Source organism: Struthio camelus, chromosome 1 (genome assembly GCF_040807025.1).
Source record: "Struthio camelus isolate bStrCam1 chromosome 1, bStrCam1.hap1, whole genome shotgun sequence".
Lineage (NCBI taxonomy): Eukaryota > Metazoa > Chordata > Aves > Struthioniformes > Struthionidae > Struthio > Struthio camelus.
In genome coordinates, this window is record NC_090942.1 from 97,202,025 (window position 1) to 97,220,770 (window position 18,746).

At 39.6% G+C, this 18,746-nt stretch overlaps 1 protein-coding gene across 5 annotated transcripts in view; it reads left to right on the plus strand.

Annotated features, from left to right (window-relative positions):
• Window positions 1–18,746, plus strand: part of NME7 (NME/NM23 family member 7) — a 98,810-nt gene that overhangs the window by 50,119 nt on the left and 29,945 nt on the right. For all 5 annotated transcript variants that reach the window (XM_068959608.1, XM_068959614.1, XM_068959626.1 and 2 more), the window contains exons 8-10: window positions 6,911–6,975; window positions 7,810–7,878; window positions 11,507–11,608. In XM_068959608.1, coding sequence (XP_068815709.1) covers window positions 6,911–6,975; window positions 7,810–7,878; window positions 11,507–11,608 — 236 coding nt within the window. The remainder of the gene's footprint in view (window positions 1–6,910; window positions 6,976–7,809; window positions 7,879–11,506; window positions 11,609–18,746) is intronic.

The window sequence follows — 18,746 nt, forward strand, 5'->3', positions numbered from 1 at the left end:
GTCGAGAGGATGGGGCCAGACTCTTCTCAGTGGGGCCTAGCGACAGGACAAGAGGCAAAGGGCACAAACTGAAACACAGGAAGTTTTGTATGACATGAGGAAAAACCGTCTTTCCTGTGAGGGAGACTGAGCCCTGGAGCAGGTTGCCCAGAGAGGTTGTGGAGTCTCCTTCCCTGGGGGTATTCAAAGCCCATCCGGATGCGATCCTGGCAAATATGCTCAAGGTGAGCCTGCTTGAGCAGAGGAGTTTGACTGGATGATCTCCAGAGGTCCCTTCCAACCTCAACCATTCTGTGATTCTATGATATAATGTTAAGCCTATGGAAAAGTTACCTCTGGTAAGGGGGATGTTTATGAGCTTCAGCAAGGATTGGCTGTACCATTTGATCTGTTTTTTCTCTGAAGTACACCTCCTTCTCTTCCTTCCTGTGTTAAACTGTCAGTAAGGACTTGGGGAGTGTGACCTTGGTGAAAAGTTAAAGGATTTGATTTATTTACCCTGAGAAAGAGAAGACAGGGATATACATCTTTTCATATATACAGGAATAATTATCAGTCTGTCTCTGTGCCCCTATTTACTAATTTAGATTAAAGAAATTTAAGTTAAGTATTAGGGAAAACTTCCATCAGTGGCCTGATATCTGGGGATGTAGTGGAATCTTTGTTACTAGTAGTTCTTCACAACGTTTTAGAGGAGGAAAAAAAAAGCCACAGTTAGACTGCAGCTGTAGTGTAACTTCACTGTATCTTGGAGGAAAGCATAAATTAGCTGATATCTTTAAGTCTGTCTTCTAATTTTCTTTTTCAAATATGAGCCTAAGGGGAAAGTCAAGGTATTTGATCCGAAAAGGAGCTAAGACACAAATGTAGGAATATGTCGTCTTTTGCCAAGGCAAAAATGAATGATAGCGCTTTCAGTGTATTTATTATTGATCTAGGACAGTGAGTTGGCAAATCTTCCTCAGGAAGGGAAATTTAAAATGAATAAAGGCTAGAGTAGATTATAGGGGATCTCTTGAGGGTTTTAATCTCTAGAGTTAAGTTAATTGACGGTGCAATAGCAGAGTAAAATTATTATTGAGCATTATGGGCTAATGTACACTATAAGGAATAATTTTAACCACTGCCTCTCTGTAGCTGTAACCATACATGAAAACTCCCTAGATAATGTCCCATGCACAGGGTCCCGGTAGGGATAAAAAATAACAGTGGAATATTAGGAATCATGTAAAGGTTTGGATGATAATGTTGAATGCTATCATATAAACCAGCAGTACAGCCTTAAACAAAATACCATGTTTAGTTCTGTTCGCACTTCTCAGAAATAATCAAAAGTAAGTGAAAAACAGTGTAGCCCTAGAAGCATCCTCCTAGCCAGAGTGAACCGTATTCTTTTGAAGTGAAATAAATCTGAATGGATGTGATAGAGGGGTACAAAATAATGAACAGCTGAAAAGAAAGAAGTAGAACAAACAAACAAACAAACTGGGTGTTTCCTTTTCAGCTTTGTCTTAACAGAAAAACAATGTTCTATTCTTTGGAAATGAAAGCCAGAGACCTCAGCCTTTCTCTTTTTAGGTAAATGTATAAACATCAGATTGAGTTCAGTGTAACTATTGTAGAGGTGTTGATCTTTCCAGAGGTATTGATCTTTCTTAAACTTTCCATCTTGCCCAAGTTCCTTTATCAAGTGTTGTGCACTGCACAGCCAGTGTGCTGGATGCTTTGGCTGTCGCCTGTCTGGGATCTTTGGCTTTCTGAATTTGAATTTCTGAATAGGTTCTTGCACTTGAATTTTAAGTATGACTCTTCCCTCTCTGTTCCCATGCAAGAACTCCCAGAACAGCTTTTTTTCCATACAGGTTTTCATCATTTTGTATCTTGAAGTCCTCTCTGGCATTCACAAATGCAATCTTGCCTTGTTTGTATTAATTCAAAACGTTGCATCTAGGACTAAGCCTTTGAACCTTTCACCTCTTATTTCAACGTTTCTACTAGTTTCCTTTCTGTTTCACGTCAAGGACACAGCCAGTTCAATTTCAAGGACACCAAAGATTTACTGTGTCTGTGTGTAGTTTTTCTTGTGCTATCAAAACGCTGACTTCCATTTTGCGGTCAAGCAGTGGCAACATTTTTTATCTTCACCCTTTTAGTATTTTCAAATAAATAATGCTTGTAAAGGTTTTCACTGGTGCTGCCTGTGAGTGTTGGTCAAGTTCTTCATAAATATCTTAAACTTTTTTGTGTCCAATCTTAAGGCTCTCCTTTAATCCAATGCCTAGAAAGAAGCCAGGAGTGATTGAAAATCCTATTACTGTGACGAATATGCCCTCCTCGTTTCCTTGCACCTTCCTCTCTATCTTTTGTCTGCATCCACTTGTCTTTTCTTTTTCCCTCTCTGTTTGCCTGCGTAGCTTTTGAGCTCCCCTTCTCTTTTATGTTTGCAGAGTGCGTGTCACTCAGGAGACCCTCTGTGACTCATGTCTCGATGCTCTAGAATACACCTACAGGCATGACAGAATTTTTTTCATACAATACACAGTGAGCCTGGGAGATTAATAGCAGCAAATTATCACTGGGGCCAAGGTTTAGGGAGTCTAGGAAGTAGTATTTATGTTGAGTAATAAGAATGCCTAGAGTTGCATAATTGCTAGGTAGAAAAAGCAAAAGAGAAGGGATAGAAAAATCTTGTTCTTCAGGGGTTGACCAACTGGTAGGAAGAAATGCACTTTTTGAGAAAGATATCTGTCAGCTTCCTCCTGCACAGGCTTTTACACTGTTGTCTGAAGCAAAGATCAAGTCAGAAGTTCAGCTGAAATACAGTGCAGGGAGACCCAGCTGTGAGCCCCACTTTTCCTCCTTCCAAAACTTTGTTCTGACTCAAGTCTGACCATGATTCTCTTGGGTTTTGGGGCCAGCCTTCAACCTTGGCAACAAAGAATCAAATAACTTTTTTCATTTTTCTTCCGCTCCCAAATACATGCAGAGTTTCTTGTTCCAGTTTCATTATCATGGAGCATTTAAAAGTTTTGGTTTCATTATACCATGAAGCAAAGACACATTTCAAAATATCAAAAACAGACTTGAAGTGAAATTATTATTTATAGTTAGTACTACTTTAAGCATCTGGTACTGGCTACTTCTGGAAATATGTTAGGAGATTAGATAGATCACTGATCAGATCAATTATGGTGGTTCATATATTTCTGTGAAAAACCTATTGTTGTTCCAGAGGAATAGTTCTTAATTGTTGGAAGGGTATTAAATAAACAACATATAGAGGTTGGAGATGAGGAAGTTAGTTCTTGACTTGCTTTGAAAACAGTGTCCTGTCTCACCTAGTACGCTTTTAATAGTGGAATGGTTAAGTTGAGAAACAGGCCAAGAATGTAATATCGCTAGTAGTAAGGCTGGTGGTTACTAGTGCACTGGGACCGGCAGATCCCATTAACACAACTATTACATCCTGTTAATCTAGATGTTAACCAAACTGTTAGAATAAGAGTGACTTTCAAAAACTGTGTTTTTTATTCCAGTCCATGATTGTGCAAACAGATGCAGTGTTTTTCAGTCTGATGTCCTCCCTGCTATTTACTGCTCCTTAATTAAATACAGTTTTCAGATATTATGTGTTATAAGGAAACAAATTGTTCAAGACCCCTGTAACTGATGAGAACTTGGTAGCTTATCTTTTTATCTGATTAAAATGTGTTGGAAGATTACCTGTCCAGTATTAGATGCCTAGTAACCTAATGCTGTCGAGGAGACCTAAAGCTCTACCTTCCTTCTCCCTTCTTTTTTTTTCATGAAGGTTACTTGCTATGCATATTTGTTAGGATTAGTATTAAGTTCCCTAAGTTGTATTTAGTAATGCTTGTGATTCTTTTGTACTTTGTGACTGAAAATTCATCCTGACTAGTGCCTAATCTGCAGCTTTGATTTGGCTTCTGACTGTAATCACGTTTTAGAGATGCACTGGCCCTCTTTGGAGCTCCTTAAAAAGTTCTCTTTTTTTTCTCTACAGATCTGGATTTTAAAGTTGCAAACAAATTGTTGTAAGCTGCTGAAATGACACTTTATCTAATTAGGTCGTCTTTTCCTGAGCATTATCAGTCCCCAAAGGAGAACACACGTCCCAGTTCAGTCACAGAATTGGCTGAAAGCCTGAAACAAATCCCAGGCTGAGCCTTGAGCTTCGGCTCTTCTGTTGCTTGGGGGTTGACTCTGTGTCTTTGTTCCTGTTTTGGTCCAGGTATAATATGAAAGGGAAGTGTTCCTAGGAAAAGCGATGTGTGCATTACCTAAACTGGGAAAATGGCAGCCAAGTCTCTGGTACTGTAGACCTGAACTGGCACTGACAACTCAGTCCTCCTGTGCCTCAATTCCCATGTCTGGGAAGTGGAATTAACATCTCACTTTACAAACACAAATGAAACCTCACGCCTCTTCCTCAAAGCACTTTGAATTTTTTCAGCAAGAGGTCTATCTGTGTACAGTGTTGACCATTACTACTTTGGTTAAGCCTTTTGAGTGCTGCAGTCCTGGGCGCTTTTTCTAGAAGAACAAGGTGTTGTGTTGCTCTAATGAATAAAAATGAAGTCAGGAAGTACAATGTAAAGGAAAGTCATGATAGGTTTATCACAGTTAATTATTAAAAGAACCTTGTATTAAAGGCCTTTATGCCAAAATGTTCCTACTCTGTTTGATTTCCATCATTAAAGGAGCCTGTGTCCTCTCTACAGAGATGAACAATCTTAATGACTTTAGTAGAAAAGCAACGTAGAAAGATGATTATTCAAGTTCCCCTTTGCTTCCATAAAATGTGGATTTTACTTGCAGCTCTTAAAATTGCTGAAGGTTAAAAATTTTATAAAAAGCAAATCTCTATTGTACTCTAGAACCTGATGAATATTTTAATTATAGTGCTTGGCAGCTGTGAATGCCTGCTTGAGTTAGCCACTCTTTATTGATTAAGTGTAAAATGGAGATCTGTGGCTGCCGGGAAAAAGCAGCTCTTTTCCTCAAGGCAGCCTTGTCCATGCAAGCAGTGACTGCCATTTGTCTGCTACTGTCCTTTCTTCCCTCTTTGCTGGCTTCTTGTGAAGCAGTGGCTGTTGACTGGAGTGATGGGTCTAAAGATCGAGAATGAAGAAATGCCTATGGTCTGTCACAGACTTTTTTTTTTTTTTCCTGGATGATCCCCAGCCAGTCCCTTAATGCCTTTATACGTTGGCCGTTCGTATCTGAAGTTGAGATAGTAGCATTTCACAGCCTCGCCGGAACCTATGTGTTGAAGTGTCTGAGCTGCTGAGCATTTCCAGCAGTGTGGACAAAAAGAAACAAGTCCAGTTTTTCCCTCTGACTTGGTCATATATTTCCTAGGCAAACCCATCCAAATCCGTTCGTTTTGCTGCTGTTCTCACTCCCTTCTCGCCGCTCTGAAAAGAGGGGAGATATATTTACCCAGTTTTACAGAAGAGGTATAAAGAAATTTTTATCAGTGCTAGTGAGGAATGATATGTGACAGTATTCTGAAATGACAGGGACTGTACCTACCTCCACTTGTTTCTACATTGTGTTAGCCCAAAATGCTGCCTGGACTGAGCGCATATCAAAATCTCTGGCTTTCCCTTTAAGCAGCTAGAAGATTTTTGGAACAAGCATGCACTGATTTGTATGGGGAAGGCTTTTGCATATAAGTCTTAATGTGAAAACATTGTAGGGGATATTTTAGGCGCAGCTTTGATCGTTTTCATCTGTAAAAATAATTTTTAAAAGCCATCCAACTCATCTTTCTTACTCAGAGCATCCACTGATCTTTTAATGTGGTATGAAGCTCACCAGTCCTATGCTACAAATATCAGCAGGCTCTGTATAGTTCAAGTCTTGAACGTGCTAGAACCCGGGTATCAGCTTTGGTTTCTTCTCATCCACTAAACTTATGTAGTGCTAAAAATACATTCAATATAAAGACTGGTTAATAGAAGGATATAATGACTAGGAGACAAATCCTGTCCTACTATTTTTATTCATTACACAGTATTCTTCTGTGGTTAACTGTTTGCTCTGCATAAATGTCTAGAAGTCTGTAGTTGCTCACAAGTTGTTCTAGAGAACAGGCATTTATACTCTGTGAAAACAATGATTCTACAAAGTGCTCTCATGTGTAATAGTATATGCTTGGTTGACATGATCTTTCAAATAGCCTGATCTCCTAAGCAGAGACAAATCTAAAGTACAGGTTCTGTGGAAAATCAGTGGCTCTTGTTCTCCTGAGTTTAGTGGGTTTTTTACAATTTCATTCAGTCTTGGTGGATGCATCCGGGATAGTATATACTAAGTAATGTGATCAGCAATAACATATTTGTGAGGTAAAACCCAAGAAGCAGTAGGTTATATTGTACTAATGTGTTTTTCCCGTAGACAAGATGATTTTTTCCTGCTGTTTTACTGACCTTATTTATTATCAGCCTGTGTTGTTTGTTATTTAAAGTAGGACCCCTCTCTGGTGAGTACTGTATAATGACAGCGAAATAGGTAGCCTGTGCCCTGAATTGATTGCAGTTTAAGCAGCAATATTTTTGAATATTTCCAAGGATGGAGACTCCACAACCTCTAGTTCCGTCTAGTGGAATTTTACTTAAAAATATAAATCTTGACCTGAAGCTAATGGGTCTTCGCCGATTATGTTTTTTGTATCGCATCATTTTAACAGCTGAATGGAATTTAGTTGTTTGAAATCATCATCACCTGTCTTTAGAAAGTAGGGTATGTGAACTCAGTTCAACTTTCTGTGTCCTCTCACAGCATTACACAAACTTTCTTATGTGAAAACAAGTGGTCTATTGACGCCAATACCTTCCAACTGTAGTTTTTTTTTTCCAATACTGGTTTTTATGTGTTTTTCCAGGGCTCACTGGAAAGATTATAAAAGCCATCATCAGTGAAGGATTTCAGATCTCAGCTTTACAGATGGTAAGTGTCTTTTTGTGTGTGTTTCCCTGTTTCACAGCAATGCACAGGTGTCTCCTTGCAAGAAGGAACCCTAGTGCAAACTGTGCAGCAGTGCTTCAGGATCAGCACTGTCCTTATGATTCTTGTATTTTATGATTCAGTTGCTTAGCTGATCTGTTTCTTCTTGCTATGTGAACTTGAAGAAAAACGCTACCTCTCTGTACCTCAGTTTTCCTGTATTTAGACTCGAGATCATGATACTGGTTTCCTCTGGAGCAATTGTCTCTTTATAAAATGTACTAGGTAAGATTAGAGAATTGATCATTAATATTCTCCCTGGACTTTTTAATGACATATTTAGTGTGAATTTAGGGAATGGTTTTCAAAGATACTTAAATGATTTTATTACCCTAGTCCCCATAGAAATTAAAGGAAGCTGGCACAAAAAGCGTTCCTGGGTGTAGCCTTGTAAATCCTGACCGTTGTATTTTGTGAAAATCTTGAGGACAGAAATCCCTCTCTTTAGTCAAAGTAACCATAAATGAAAAATAGCCCCTCATATGCTCTCTAGTATCCCTCTAGTATGCAACAAACAGATCCTCTTCTTTGTCTTAGTGGCTGTCAGCCAACATCACAGACAAAATAAAGTATTTACTTCTATTACAGGTGGAAGAAGAGAGCGTATGTTATTTTGCCTGTGGCATCACTAGCATATTGTTGACAGACTTCATATTGCAGCTGTAAAGCCATTCCTTTTACACAGTGAAACTTAAAGGAGCATACTCAATGCCTGCAGGCCAAGAAGGGATGCCTTTTCCATTTAAGGCAGGCTGGCTAACATTTTTGTTTTCTTAGTTCAACATGGAGCGTGCAAACGTGGAAGAGTTCTATGAGATTTACAAAGGTGTTGTCGCTGAATATCTGGTAGGTATAAGGTTGAGAAAAATTAATTTAAAAAATAAAGTATGATTAAATGAGGAAATGGTCACATCTTTCCATTTCTGGGATAGTGATAGGATTCCTTATAGGAATAAGGATAGGATTGTGATAGTGGTTTGGATCAGCATAACTCTTTATTATTTTGTTTATGAAGGAGCCAGTTATTTTTGAATGCTTTACTGATGATTTTTTCTGTAGCACATAAGTTTATTGATCTGCCTTTTTTGAATCTTCAGAAAATTTGAGAAATTGAAGGTATACTGTAATCCCAGTGGACATCTAAGACTCTGTCTATTATTAAGCCACAGAGTACTTAACATAAAATTTCCTAGTGGCAGATGAAATAATAGGAATACAAGAAGAGGAGCTTGTATTTCTGTATCACCTTCTTGTAGAGGTTTTCATTTCATTTTGCAAATAGGAATGAGTTTAGCTTCAGTGCTGTGCTATGTACCGTGCAAATTATTTTTAATTTATAAACAGTTAAATTACTAATATTACTCCAGACAGTTACTAATATTACTCTGACAGTGTGACTTTTTTTTTTTTTTCCTTTTTTGATTGTTGAGTCTAACTTATTTCAGCAGAGTTTGTAGGTTCCTCTTTAAATAGGTCAGGAGTACTGGTAGTTCCCTATTAGATAGGGGAGTACTCGTGAAGTCTCTTCTACTTAACACCCTTTGTGCATGACCAAAGGAAGATTAGGCAGACAAGCTTCTAGTTACATGGCAGAACTCAAATGTGGGAATATCTGCTCAGTATTGTAAGACTAAAAGTCTTGTGGTACTGTAAAAGTCTTTGTTTTGAACCAAAGTGGAACTTCTCTACCATCTTCTGCAGCTCTTGCGTGCAGCCTCTGACCCTCAAATAAGTTGCAAAGTTAAGGTAAATAATTTAATTGGAGAGTTACTCAGAAAGGAAAGTGACATTTAAACATGACAAGTCAATAAAGAACATATGTTTTAGATGAGCTTTGAAGAAAAATGAGAGTTTGGCCTCTGTCCTGCAAGGCACGTGTGCTAGGAGCACTCATTTGAAATGAATGGGATGTCTACGTGGACTCAGGAGATCTGAGAGACAGAAAAACATGAGAAAGCTAGTCATGCTGGTGAAGGAATCAGACTTGGGAAGAGCAGAAGATACTGTCAGTGAAGGCCAAATAGGAAAAAGTATGTTGAGAGAAAGGATATTGAAGAAAAGAACATGGCTTCTCATATCTATGACTCAAAACAGTTTCATTTGAATTTTATTTATCATTCCAAAATAACTTAGGGCAGAAAATACTTATGGTTCAGAAATCCCAAGTGTCTTGAGATTTCTGTCCCAAGTTTCAAAAACTGTGCTCTCATTTCCTCTGGGTACCCCTTGTCAGTCGAATAAGGCCTTGTCATGTTGTATGTAAAGCACTTCTGTGCGAAAAGAGAAAGTTGAACCAAAATTTTAGTTTGTTGGTATCTCTTCTATTCCATAGGTCTTGCATAGGGTTTACCATACCATTGATTGCATTTTTGTTCTCTTTTGCTCTGTTTGCCGCTGTAGCGGGACTAGAGAATGGGGGGAAAGGAGGTAGGTTATTCTGGGTCATCTCAGAATCTGCTTTGTTGATCAGAAACGTTTGAACTTGATCCAGCTCTAGGAATGGTTTTGGTTGACTGCAAGCTGTGTTATTGGTGAATAAACTATCTGCTGAAGAAAATTGAATTTAGCCCTAACTGGAAGCCTTACCAAAGGGACAAACAGTGACTGCTTTATAAATTTGGCTGTGGACATGATGAGGCCCTGTAGGCTGGGTCAAGCTTATCTCAGATAATAGCACCTGCCTCTGCACTGTAGTCGAGGGCAACTCGTCTTCAGTTCCCAACTTGGTGATGTAATGAAGGAGCCTGGATGACTTGGCCCATGTCGTGTGCTGCTGCTGGTGGGCTGTCAATGCTGATTCAGAAACAACAGAAGAGGGGAGGATCAAGGAAATCTCCAGCTTTCAGAGAGTTCAGTTGATTCAAGTAAAGTTAAGAGCCTATTTCTTCCTAACTTTCCAGTTAGCAGTTACTTAGATGAAAGAATTCAGTGATGTCAGACGGATTAGTGGCCTTTCAGCAACTTATTGCTCGTTAACAGGAACAGGTGTTGTACCACTTAACTGGTTATTAAGAGCCTGATGGTGGTAAGACAGTTTATGAAATTAAAATATTTATTCTTTCACTGCAGAGCATGAAGCTGCTCTGTACTCTTTTTCACATTCTCTCAGGACTATTCCTACCTACGTTTGTTAGGAACAGGTTGATAAATATGTGCTTGGCTAAAATTTCATTCCACTTACTTCAGAGTGGTGAGATTTAAGCATGTGCTCTTAACATGGAGTTCATTATGGAGATACCAACTCTCTGGAGCGATGTTGCTTGAGTTGGCATCTTTGTGCATTTAGTTTCTGTCAAAATTGATAAGTGGCAGAGAGAGGCTTAATCCTCCTTTTCCTACCCCTCTTTGCCCATTCTGTAGGCTCTTGTTCTGTGCCATAGCTGATCCTTGACCCGCCCATTGCTGATGGGCGTGACTACAGTACCTTGCTTGTCCTTCCCTGTCCTCCCTTACTTCCTGCCTATGTTTTCTCCTTTCCCCTTTCCCCATTGGTTTTGGTTCTTTAATTATCTTGATTTGCTTAAAACATGTCTGTCCAAATCTGTAGGCAAGTATCTACTTATAAGAGTTGATTTTAAAAAAAGAGGTCAGACTAGAACATCAAAACAGGTTCTTGCTGCTAGTGAAATCTATACCTCTGATTAACCATCTCCAAATTGGCACTAATGCCCAGAGTTAATGTTAGCTTACACAAGCTAAAACTTACCTTCATCAGGTGCTCAGAACTCCCTTTGTCACCTTGCTCTCCAGGAGACTCTGGGGAAACAGATGATTTCAGTGTGATTCTAGGGGGCTGCACTTCTGACAACAGTAGACCAAAAGGATAGGATATTGCCAAATCAAGGATTCTTTCCCTAAAATGTTGGGCTGCAGGCCCTTTTCAGTTTAAACTCCTGGTGCTAGTAGCTTGCATGTTTCAGCCTCTGTAGTAATACATGAAGAAAAGGCAGTGAGAACCAAAAGCCCGAGAGACATTTTAATAGTCTAAAGCCATCAACTGGTTGCACTTTTGGAAAGAAATACAAGTTATATACTGTATTTTCTTTAAGAAACACTGTTAAGCACACTGCTGCCTGTGGAACTGGCTGAACATGATATGATCCCTTCCCCCTCACCCCGGGTTTTTCCCCAGTAAAGTGCGTTGCATTGATTCAGTCTAGAGTTTGACAAGCTATGGGATAGCGCTGTGAAATCCAAGTGGATGCTGTTGCATGTTACTCCAGTATCCCTGTGAAGTCAAATATCCAATTTACCTCAATCTGCACCCTGTAAATCGAGTAGTAAAATGAAAAACACTTCTTCCATTATGAATACTAATGATAACATCTTTGTTTCATGTCTTTGCTTTCCTAAATGCACCAAAATTTCTTAATTTTTCTTATCCTGTAAATTTGGGTCTAGTTTTGAGAAGGAGTACAACTCTTGATAGTGTCCTAAAACGCTCAGATTTGTTTTGGTCTTTTTTCTGTTCTAGGAGATGGTTACAGAGTTGTGCTCAGGCCCTTGCATAGCGATGGAGATTATACAGCCCGAGCCTCCAAAAGTGTTCAGAGACTTCTGCGGGCCTTCTGACCCTGTAAGTACTTGCTTGAGTGATAAGGAACACTTAAAAAATTGGTGTGCTGCCTATGTGAATTAAAATATCGCCGTATGGCTTGGCTGCCGTGTCTTTGTAGCTTTTCGTTGGAACGTTAAAGTGCTACCTTATTGTGGAGATCCGATGCTAGACTCAGTGGGCCAAGTTGCAAATTGTTTTGCAACTCCACTGATCTCACCTAAACCAGAGGATGAAATATTGTAATGATGTTTATGTGAAAGGAAAGTTATCTAGGCAAAAATCTTTGTTAAAGATTCATGAATACTACAGCACATGGCTTCAGAGCCCCAGAACAAATAGTTATTGTTTGAGCATGCCAGTGTAAATCAAATGTTAATCCACTACAGTCTGTGGCATTCTCCTAGGATGAAACTGTAAAAGGACAATGAGTTCCTGTGGTTTCTTTTTTTTTTTTTTTTTGTAGAGAACAGACAAAAAAAACCTGTAAAAGTTCTTGTAGTTGCTTGTCATGCTAATGCTTCTAGCTTTTCTTTTTCATTTCTTGGGATGAATAATTAGGTGTGCATGATACTGTATGCAACGTGGAGCCAAGCATAAGTGCTGTCTCAAAGAATTTGCAGTTTCAATTAAACAGCAAAGGAAAATATATCGCACGGCAGCCATGAGGTGAAAAACCAAGATGCAGGCAGTGAGTTCGGGATCTGTATATTTCAATGTTATGAATAAAGTTCCTAATATAAATTTTACACAGATTTATATTTGAAGGAGAGAACAAGTTGTTCAGGATATACTGTTCTTCGTATCCACGTTTCCTACTATAGGAACCACAAATTAAAAAGTGTTACCCAAACTTTTTCCCCCCTCCAGGCTGGCCGCATTCAGCGTTTCAAATGTTTCTCTGCTGCGTTAGCCTCTTATAAATGGAGCATAACTTGTTTATCTGACTTAGGTTTAACGGCAGACCAACCACATCTATCAGTAGTAATGTACACAGTACGGTGATCTGAGATTTGTTTCGGATTCCGTGTTTAAGGTTTCTGGTCTTTAAAACTTTCAAACATGCGGTTTTGTTTGTGCTTGCAATATCCTTTTCATGTTTCTGTTTAAGCTTACAGCTGATATGTTAATAACAGAATATCGTCACAGACATCACGACTGCTTTAAGTTATTAAAGATAAAGATACCTATCCAAGGGGAAGTTCTCTATTTTCCCTTTTCCAGGCAACATGTTTATGATGGAAGGAATTGTTGATTATTTGGGGAACTGAGGCATGTGTAAACCGATGGTTTCTCTAGGTAGCACAGGAAGACAGCAGTGGAGGGAACTAAATTTCTGCCTCTCAAATTTATTGCTAGTGACCTAGCCATACTGTTTGTGTTTCTGTTTTAATTGTTAATTAAATGGCCTGTGGAGTAAAAATGAGTACCCTACTGCTTTCGGTGGAAGCAGATGTCTTGAGTTTCGGGCACTGATTTTATAGCACTTGTATTAATGGTATATTTAGTAGACAGGCAGCTGTGTTACATGCTCCTATCTACTATTCTCTGTGAGAATTACAAACAAATTGATTCTTTGGGGCTATAAAGAAGTGTATATACTCACTAATAACTGCTTTCAAGAGTGCTCTTTGCCTGAAATGTATCTGTCTCTTCAGAGAGTGTTTGTAGCTTGTCCTGGAGGAAGAAGTGGCTAAGGTATCTCAGCAGTCTTTTATCATTCCCAGCCTGTAGAGTCGGAGAAGCTCCTGCCTAAACATTGTGGTTACAGCATCTGTCTCAAATAGGGCTAGCAGAAGCTGTAATAGCAGTTTTGTTATCTAGCAAGGCTATATGCAGAGCACTAGATATCCATGGACTGGTATTCAAGTGACTAAAGTAAATGCGTCATCCAAATAGTGTATTATCTTTGAGAGATCTGTATCTATGTGTAATTTTTTTTAATTTCTTTATATACACTAGATCCTGATGTGAGTACACTCTGTTTATAAATGAAGGTGAAGACCAAGTTTTATAGCTATAGTACAAAATGTAACTGATGGGGTCTACTTGTCTTCGTTTAATAGTATCCTATTGAGTCTGTGACTTCTCAACGCAAGGTGCTGTTTAAAGTGAGTAAAAAGTGTTGGAATTTGACTTGCATAATAAATGCCTTCCAATCATGTGTGCTATTAATGTGTGTAATAATTATTCTGTGGCAAGTCAGTTGTCTAAATCAGATCTTAAAGATCTGAATGTTAACAGCCCTCTCAGTCTGCTCTTGGTTTTGTAGAGAGACAGCTGGGGCACACTTCAATAAAAGGGATCCAAAGAAAGGTGATACAGGTTTCCCAATCAAAGTGAGATGTCATTTGGACATAGGTCTGCTTTTATCTAATCCTTGGTGCTTAGGGCTGAATAAGAAATGAGTGTAAAGAGTTAGCTTCTTAAAGTTTAATTCTCAAAATGGAACATATCTAACTGTACAATACTAAAAATGAAATGGGATTTAGTGCTATTTCTTGTAGCTGGATAATATTTTGTTAGCATTGCAAGTCAGTGAAGCTCTCTACCCCAAAAAAGGCCTTCATTATAAAACAGCTTATAAATACTTCATTAAAACATCTCATGTTTTAATTTAGATTTCTGACACTTTTATTTTGAAATTTCTGACCAAAACCCTGTGTTGAGCCTCTTTGTAGTTGCGTATCACACCTGGAAAATGGACAGTGGCATAAACATGCTTGTCTATAAGGACCTGCGTGAAACCTTTCACTTTAAAAAAGGAAACACCATCTCTGACGTGATTAAAAGGGTCGCCATTGCCGCTTCTGTGTTCATGGAGCGCTTGCCCCGCATGGGTAGCGTGCAGGCTAGAAGAGGAGCTGCTCTGCAGGCCTTGCTGCTTCTTACATTCTCTTCGTATGCCGGCACTTTTCTAGTGAGTGGTCCACTGGGTCGCTGCACTCTTGGTGAGCTGTCACCGTCCGTAATTATACTTGGCTTAAACTCCTGGAGTGTAGCCAGTTTGTTTCTATCTTTGATGGTCTCATCTGAGGCCTTTTTGTACTCTTTCAGGTCAGCTATGGTGCTTGTTTTCTTGTCTTGTGACTGCAAGGCCTCTAGCTGAGCCTTTCCCCGTAGCGAGATCCCAGACTAGTCGTGTAACTTCCTCTTGACAGAGGCTAGCCTGATGATCATGTCTTTGCACCTTATTTTCTCTGTCCTGGAAGGCCTCTGTAGGTATTTTTGCCTTTACTTATTTTGGGAGCTGGTGGGCAACCTGGTAAAAGGCCAACAGACCATTCTGATGACTGTCTTGAAAATCATATTTCTTTACAATGTTTATATAGACTGTTAAAATAGATCTCTGAATTCTACCTGTAGTCGTCTAAACAAGACTCTATAGATTTTTCAAGGAAAGGAAGGACCTACAAGCCTCCGCTAAGCCCTAAAATCTATGAGGTTTGAGATACTGAGCTCCTATGAACAGCTGAGCACTTTTATTTAGATATTTGCATTTGCAGAAGGAATGGGATTTCTGAAATGCCTCTGAGTTCCGCTGATTTTTCCATGGTGGGTCTGAATCATTTAAACCCTTTTTCAGAAGGTACTATTAAATCTTGTTATGCAGGTTGTTAAATTACTGCTTTAATGCTGTGTACTATTATTTCACTTTGTTTCCATTGGTACTGTTCTGAAGTTCAGAGAATATTTTGGAGACGGGTTAGGATATCCTTTAACTTTTGTTCCCTTGCTGGTAGCATCAATGTAATCACAAGATTGTGCTACTGTAACACTTCCCTGGGTTTTATTTACATTAACTGTGTTGCATCGTGTCACTGAAACGTCACTTAAGATGAATTGAGCTTTCTTGTTTCAGGCTTCATAAATTGGATGTTCATCATGAGGAAGAGCAAAGAGTTTGCAGAACATTTTCTTCCTCAATTTGCAAGTTGCTGTGAACGGCAACGATAACAAAGCTGTTTATCTGTCTAAATGTTTTTGTTGGGGCCATTTGTCTTTCACTTTTTTATTCCTTGATACTCTGCGTCTAATTGTCAACACCTAAAATAACATCAAAGACTCCACGTTGCCCCCTAGCTCAGTTGGGGTTGGCAGAATTAGGGAGACATAAGTCTGGAGATGTTTGAATCTTACTGTGATCAGCAGAAGCACAAGAGCTGAGAGAGAGAGAGAAGGCAGAGCTGTGACAGGAGCGGTGACAGAAGCTAGGTAAGCCTTTGCTTCTGGCTGGTGTGAGCAGTCCAACCACTCAGTCCTTCACTTGTCTTTCAGCTTTGGGAGCTTTAGCAGTGTTCTGCCAAAGGCTTGGCTTTTTCCCATCCAGACACGCTTTTCAGAGCAGACTGTCTGGGGTCTTTTCACAGCAGCTGGCATCCACACTTCAGTTGCACATTGCCTGGTTTTAGGTCTGTGGCTTCTCAGAGTTGCCTGGTGCTTGGCATAACACAGTCTTAATGGTCTGGACCATCTGATCAACAGCTTCAGCTTTGCAGGAGCTGTTGGTATGTGTGAACAGGCAGGTATGCAGAACTAGCTCTTCTGTACCTTTCCTTTTGCTTAACAGAGAGGCACAAAAGAGGTCAGGCCTTTTGGATAATAAACACTTTCAACCCTTCACACTTGTTTTTGGGTATAGTAAATTAGTTTGTGCTCAAACAGGCAGCTCTGTAGTTTCTCTTTTCCCAACTGGGCTAGGCCCACAATAAAGTGAGCCCCAGAGTGGGGCTTATGGCTTCCTTTCTGCTAGCTGGAGCCTCTGTGTTTCTCTTTGAGAGTGCTCTCCTCCATGATTGTTTGGCACATAGTAACTTTCCCTGCTGCCAACATGTTTCTGTTACAGACAAACTGAAGTGAGCTGACTTGCTCAGATGACGAATGTTTCTTCTGTGAGCTAGTAAGCCAAAAGCAGCTGTGTGTGGCACTGTTGGCAGTGAATCACTTTGTAATTGAAGAACAGAAATAAGATGCTTCTTGTCATCCCTAAACCTGCTCCCAACCCCAGCCCCTGGTTTCCAAGACTCCATATTGTGCAATATGTGAGCTGCGGCAAGTTGCAGAGAACTTTGCTTTTAGGACTGTGGGAGGCAGTTCAAACCCCACAGAGACCAAAATTTACTTAGACCAAAGGGGCAGTGCCCTGATTATCTTGAGTGCTCTGCCCAGAGATTTATTTGACTCTATTATCCTAACATGAAGAGACCTCACCAAAGGTTAGGATTCAGTTGAAGCTGTATGTACATATGCAAAACAAGAGGGGGTTTTGGTTCCAAATGGTTTAGAGTGCAAGTTGACAAATGATGACAGAACGAAAGTATTGCCCTCATCTTCACAAGTGGGAAAGAGCCTTAGAAATGAAATGAATTATCCAAGGTTGGTGAGGAATCCAGGCATCTCATCTAAAAGGTCTCTGTCAAGGATAGAGAATGAACTCTCATCTCTTCAGTTTTAGTGCAACGTCATAACAATAAAGGCATGATTTTCTCTTTCAAAGCTCTCAATATCAATGCTTTTCTTACCTTCTTCTAGCAGTACTGCATATACTTTGCTTGGAGCGGCCTTTATAAACTACCTGGAAGCTGCATCCTGTCTTTGCTTGGTTCTGAAGTGTGCTGGAAAATTGGGAATTTATGGGACTTAAATAGCTTGGAATACGTCTGCATTGAGCTTTCATGCCTTCCAGTGGATGGAAGAATGGCTTGAGGTAATCACACACTTGGCTCTTAGACTTGACGTGTACTTAAAATGAGGCAATAGTCAGCTGAGAGCTCATATCTATGGTACCTGCCTCTTCCCACAGTAACTAGGAGTCTGGTTTAGCGGAATTCGAGAAATGTTGTAAGGAGTGCTCATGTAATCAGAATTCTGTGATGAGAGTCTTATTTGACAGTTGACAGGCTGAGGTGCCTAAGCCAGTGGTTTGCTTTTTGCTCAAGTGGTAGCTTTATGCTGCAGCTGATGCACTCTACAGATACCTATAAAATAAAATGCAAAGAACACAGCTGAGATCACTGTGGAACAACATTTACAAAGGGCAATTTGTGGAATTATTTGGCTGAAGAGAAAAGTACTGTGAGTGAAATCAAGAGCAGGAGGAAAGATGTATCTGAGCGTTTTCAGGAAGTGGGATATAGTCGTGAAAAGATACGCTTTAAGCAATAGAATATCAATGTTTAGCCCTTTCAACATGTAAAGGAACGTATTTTTATTTGTCTGACATGAAAAGAAGTGGAAATTTTTTCAGTTAAGAAATAAAGCTCATGAATATGGAAGATGCTTATAGATCAAGTTTAAAGGGGGAATGTAATATTTGTATTTTCACTTTCACTTAGAAGAGTTGCCAGCTGCAGCCAAAGTTGTATAGAAAAGAGGATATATTTCTTTTAAAGAAATGGCACTGCGTGGAGGGGTAGGAGTAAACACAGCACAGTGTGCCTTATCAGTAAAGCTGTTTTGCTAAAGCACAATAGAAAAAAAACAGAAAGCTTTTCCACGGTAAGTGTAGGATAAGGACATAGTTAGGGAAGGGAAATGGTAGGGGCTCCTGACAAGACTGAAAAGGATTGGATGTCTGTTGTCGCGCATGGATCAGGAAGCAAAGGGCTAGCACAAAAGCTGCAACTCTGGAGCAGGGGGATGGTTGCCAGGGAATCCTAACAGTGCTTGAGCTTGCCAGCATCGATGTTTAATTTAATTGATGTTTGTGTGTTTTTTGGCCTCTGGAGCAGTTAAGAGGCCTTGTATTAGTACTTAAGTCAGCACACATCACACTCTTACCTTCTCTTGAGGCAGCTTCTTTATCGAAACAGCCTCTGGTCACGTGTTGTCAGGGAATTGTTGAAGTGATTACTTAGTATTCGTAAAACATTTGTAAAATGCTATGGAAACGAGCAATGTTACTTTTATATTTTGGTCTTACCCTTCTTTTAAATTGTTCTCATGTACAAACAAAAAGCTTGTTTATAGCATGTGGTACCAGGAATCTATATCAGATACATATTCCTGGATGATTATTTAGTTTTTAGTAGTCTTAAGAGCTTTTGGTTAGGTTTGGCAGTTCATTAAAAGTGACGCAAGTACCCTCTACTGTGAGATATTGTTAGAGTGATGGGACCTGCTGCCGTATTCCTGCATCCAGTGGGTTGAAAAGGGATTT